Here is a 4959-nt window from a genome sequence, read left to right as displayed (position 1 = left end):
AGGGGTGTTAATGAAACCATCATTTCATGATTCGATACATATCACGATACTGAACTCACGATACAATATTATTGCGATTCTCCAAAGACATAAGGTAAACAAAAAATGTACTGTTGATTAAAATGATAATTTTGATATTACATTGTGGGCTTAAATGAATAGGCTTGGACTTGGTGCTTGTAACCCAAGGACAATGGTGACACCAGAATAATGTATAAAATATTCATGATTCTAAAGCTGAAAATACTGAATTATTTTAGACAAATATGCTTAACATTACATTATTATACATTATAATCAACATTATATAGTAGTTTAATGTAGTACTACTGACACTAAATCTCTGAATTTTTTTTTCTCACAGTCATTTTTATTTTGGGTGAAATCCACGATACATATTGTCACTATCCACGATACGTATTGTTGCATTTTTGTACTGCGATATATTGTGGCACGATATATTGTTACACCCTAAATTCTATAAATTTATTAGATAATGAATTAACATTTCTCCTAACAACGCAAACTTATCACGAAATGTTAAGGATTTATGATTGTTTCAAAATTTACAGACTTTTGTGACATTGTTTTTAGGCTACAGTATCTTCCTTTTTTTCTTTTTTTTTTCTTAGACTCCTCATGATTGAGCTCCAAAGCAATCTTGGAATTTTTGAGGGCAAACCTGGACAGCTTCTATTCAGCTATGAGCAGGAAGACTAATGGCCTGGTCCATACTTCACAATGGACCAGGCATGAAGTCCATTAACAAGGAGCTTTTTATGATCATGTGTGGCCAGAAACCAGATCTCACCACATTTGATCTTAATAACTTTCTGGAAAATGACCTCGCAGAAAAGCTGGCAAAGGTAACTAAAGTAATTTTACATCCCACATAATGTAGTTATGTGCTCATTTAAAGGTGCTCTAAGTGATCCCAGTTGGCGTAACCTCATGTTGATGTTTTAAATTATTATCAAACAAAACGGAGGCTAGCTAGACCCTCCCTCCTCCTCATCCGCGCAATAACCCCCAAACCCCACCCCACATCATTCTTGTCGGTTATTGGCTGGAACAGTTTGTTATGTTTCGTAGTGCGGGTCGCTCTGTTTATTGCTCGGTTTGTTTTTGCTGCTGTTTGTGGAGCTTGGTCTGTCTGCAGAGTGCGTTTTTTTTTTTTTACAGTGTGTTCAGGGGACAGGCAGCTAGCGGATAGTGAGGAGATGTTTGCGGTAGGTGAAAAAAAAAGTTTGGCCTAAAAAAACGCACAAGATCACTTATAGCACCTTTAAGGAGAACAATGTATTCAGTAACTAATATTTTTCAAGTCCACATGTTTTTCTATGATTTTAGGTTGTTAGGTGCAGCACTACAGAGGAGCTGACGGAGCTTAAAAACTCCCTGGGGGACTGGATTTGCGACTGTGGGGTACCCAATATTTTCACAGCCTCCATGAGTGATCTGCCCACAATTTATGGGCAGTTAGTGACCCACTTCATCTACCACAGGTAAATAAATATATAACATTTACTTTAACTTTCAGCTGTCTCAAAAATGTCTCCTAAAAATATCCTAATAAGGTGTACTATGTTGGGTCTCTGCCATTGTAAAGAAATGTCCATATTTAGAGTGGACATGTTGTTCCATACATACATATGTCAAGTCATTAAATCCATCCATCCAGGGGCGTAGTTTGTGGGGGGGTTGGGGGGGAGATAACCATATGTAAAGGACAATACTGTTATTCATCAGCTAAGTTCCATTCATCTATCTTCACTGTGTTCAACTCACCATTTACATCTGCTGATTTCCTTGCTTCTGTTGAAAATAAACTTCAGTATTATTTTACTCACCTGTCTGCTTCATCACTATCCGTAAGAAAAGTTGATTCGATTTCGGTTCATGACTAATGAATTTAGGTGTTCACCAGTCAATGTTTAACACATAAAATATATGGTTATCTCTGGTCTCCTATTAAGATCAGGGTCATCACATTTTTCAATATTTAAAGGTATCAGGTTTTTTACTGAGATGCTGCTTTGACTCTTTGTATTGTATAAATATTAGGTGGCTTGACAACAGCGATTTTTAAGTCTTATTATTACTTTTTTTCTGTTCAGAGTGGCAAGTATTATCCAGCAGTTCACTTCTGGGCTGAACTCCTGTGGCCGGTTGTGGGAGGTAGTGCTTAATAATTGGAAAGCGTTCCTCCCCTTGTTTACCAACACAAGAGGTGCCCTAACAAGATATGAATTCAGAGACCTCTTCGACATTGTCTGGAGTTCACCAGGGAGCAACAGGCGAGACCTTGAGGAGGAGACTATCTTCCTGTGGGAATGCTGGCTAATGTCGATTCAAGGTAAGTGTTTCTTTAACTGCACACTGTTTTGTTATGCAATTACATTTAGCTTTTTGTCTTTTACATTTTCTGTTTTGCAAACTTAAACAGAAGAAGATGTGGGCATATGCTTTGAGGATGTCCTAGTGTTTGTAACTGCAGCAGATTCTGTCCCTCCACTGGGGTTTCAGCAAAAGTGCAAAGTGGAGTTTTATGACCAAGAGGAGCCAACCAGAAGAATTCCGTATGCTTCAACCTGTGCCCTGACTCTCTACCTACCAAGAGGTGTGTCAGAAGAAGAGGATTTCAAGGAATTAATGTTCCTTGCAATAAAAGGATCTCTTGGCTTTGGGAAGGTATAAGCGTCACCTTCTTAAAGGATTAGTTCACTTTAAAAAAAAAAATGTTTGCTGATAATTTACTCACCCCAATGTCATCCAAGATATCCATGTATTTCTTTCTTCAGTCGAAAAGAAATTTAAGGTTTTTGAGGAAACATTCCAGGCTTTTTCTACACTGTTGGTTTCCATTTAAAGTCCATTCTGTGTAGAAAAAGCCTGGAATGTTTTCCTCAAAAACCTTAATTTCTTTTCGACTGAAGAAAGAAATACATGGATACCTTGGATGTCATCGGGGTGAGTAAATTATCAGCAAACATTTTTTTGAAAGTGAACTAATCCATTAATTATTGTGAAACATTAAGATTTAGAGAAACATATATACATTTTGTAAAATATTTAATACTGGTGATATTGTATTACAATACAGAACAAATCAATGTTTATGTTCATTCAATAAAAACTTGACTAATGTTTTGCAAACATCTGAATCTTTACTTTTTTTTATAACAGTTCTGGTAAACATTTGGGTGCAAGATCTAAATGTATTTGATAGTCAAAGAATAAGTAAATCACAAAACACTTGGTGTGGGAAATGGACAATTTTATTTCAGAAGACTTTAACATTGAGGCACATGACCTTAAATAATGACTATTAAAGTCATAGCTGCAAGCAGCAATTATTTGGTTCCATAGAAATGTAAAACGGTGACCAAATTTCACACACAAAAAAAGGTTGTGGATGTTTTGGACGCAGTGTTTTTGGTGTCATTAAATAAAAGATGAAAGCAATAATGTATAATGGACCATACTCTGATCAAACTTAAAAGGTTAGCTCTATGTTTTGTCCATTTAATGAAAGTCAACCATAACATGCAGTCATAATTTCTATATTGGGATGAACTCGTCCTTTTCTTACACTTGATTTAAAGATGTCAAAAAAGACAAAACATTGCGAATGATGTCTAATCCAAGTTCTGCTTGTGCCCCACCAAGTGGATTAAATCGTGCAGCAAGTTGCTCCAAGGTTGCGTTATTCACAGAGTAGTGATTCTGTGGTACTGCTACTCTGTCTGGCCAGTCAACATTTGGTGCCCCTGCATTGATGTCGTTTCTTCTTGTTCAGATGGTCCTTGAACAACAATTTCATCTGCTGGCCCAGCTGTTCTGCCAAAGATTTCTTGCATCGCTGTGGTTCTTTGTCCTTGTTGTCCCAGGCAGCCTCGGACAAAAATCTGTATTGGGGTCTGATGTCTTTCAGTTCTCAGCGCATGGTTGTTCCATTGTTGGATGAATGCAGTCAAGTCCCTGTTAATCCGTGGTAAGTAGACATAATGAAGGGCCCAGAGATGCATTTCATTGTCTATGTCCACTATACCTTCACTCTCAAGGAAGTGGAAGAGGTTATAATAAACATTAGTCAATCCCCGCCACATGTCACCCCAGAGCCTCTCAATACGCTGGTTATGAGTGCTCCTGCCTCTGATAGCACTGCCTCTGTCTGAGCCCCTGAAAATGTTCATCATCACACAGACATCATTATTTTCACCTCCATGATCTGTTCTGACCCTGGAAGGCACTCCATATCTGGCCACAGCATTCAAAAAGCAATCCATTACAGTGCTGCTGCGGTTGTTGTTTGAGGCACGGAGAAAGACTATGAGGCGACTGTAGCCATCTATACCTCCATGAATGACAATTCTCCATCTAAAACATAGAGAAACACTGTTATAATACAAGACGTTAAGAACAAAAAGAATATACATTACAGTACATCTTCCAAATATTTTCATAATCGGAAGTTTATGAATACTTTTTTATAATTTATACACTTTATTAAATGTAACGTCTAATACAAAAAAAACATAGCCCTGTACCTTACAATTTGTGGTTGCCATCAAGGTGCCAAAGGGAGTTTGGTCCAGCTACACTGTACAGTCGCCTCTGTGGTCTTTGTGACATTGCTCTTAGAGCTGCAGCACTGGGGTTGATTCGCACTAAACTCCTTCTCACTCTGTCTCTTTGCACCCGTACTCCACCTGCCCGTAACTGTGCCCTGACAGCCTCAGACCCAAGCTGGTCATTCCCAGCCACAATATCTTTGATCATGTCATCGAGGGCATCATCAGTTACATCAGAATATGTCACAGACTGATTCAAATTGAACTTCCTGAAACAAACAATTCAAACATAACTATTGTTTATTATCAAGATAATGCTAAACATGTTCTTGTAGCTCAAATAGTAGAGCATGGCACTATAGAAATGCAAGTTTGATACCCAGGG

At 37.9% G+C, this 4959-nt stretch overlaps 1 protein-coding gene across 1 annotated transcript; it reads left to right on the top strand.

Annotated features, from left to right (window-relative positions):
* Positions 1-719: 719 nt before the first annotated feature.
* On the top strand, positions 720-2697 carry LOC127651340 (G2/M phase-specific E3 ubiquitin-protein ligase-like). The gene is made up of 4 exons (XM_052137119.1): positions 720-866; positions 1351-1505; positions 2118-2356; positions 2447-2697. The coding sequence occupies exons 1-4, from the start codon at positions 720-722 to the stop codon at positions 2695-2697; spliced, it is 792 nt and encodes a 263-aa protein (XP_051993079.1).
* Positions 2698-4959: the final 2262 nt, after the last annotated feature.

Source organism: Xyrauchen texanus, chromosome 11 (assembly GCF_025860055.1).
Source record: "Xyrauchen texanus isolate HMW12.3.18 chromosome 11, RBS_HiC_50CHRs, whole genome shotgun sequence".
In the NCBI taxonomy this organism is placed as follows: Eukaryota; Metazoa; Chordata; class Actinopteri; order Cypriniformes; family Catostomidae; genus Xyrauchen; species Xyrauchen texanus.
The sequence above is the reverse complement of the archived record's forward strand: the minus strand, read 5'-3'. Positions and strand labels throughout refer to the sequence as shown.

Bases quoted from the DNA above. Each gene is read 5' to 3' on its own strand.
- LOC127651340 (XM_052137119.1), top strand. From the start codon at position 720: ATGGCCTGGTCCATACTTCACAATGGACCAGGCATGAAGTCCATTAAC. The intron at 867-1,350 runs GTAACTAAAGTA...CTATGATTTTAG, and splicing joins TCGCAGAAAAGCTGGCAAAG to GTTGTTAGGTGCAGCACTAC. The intron at 2,357-2,446 runs GTAAGTGTTTCT...AAACTTAAACAG, and splicing joins CTGGCTAATGTCGATTCAAG to AAGAAGATGTGGGCATATGC.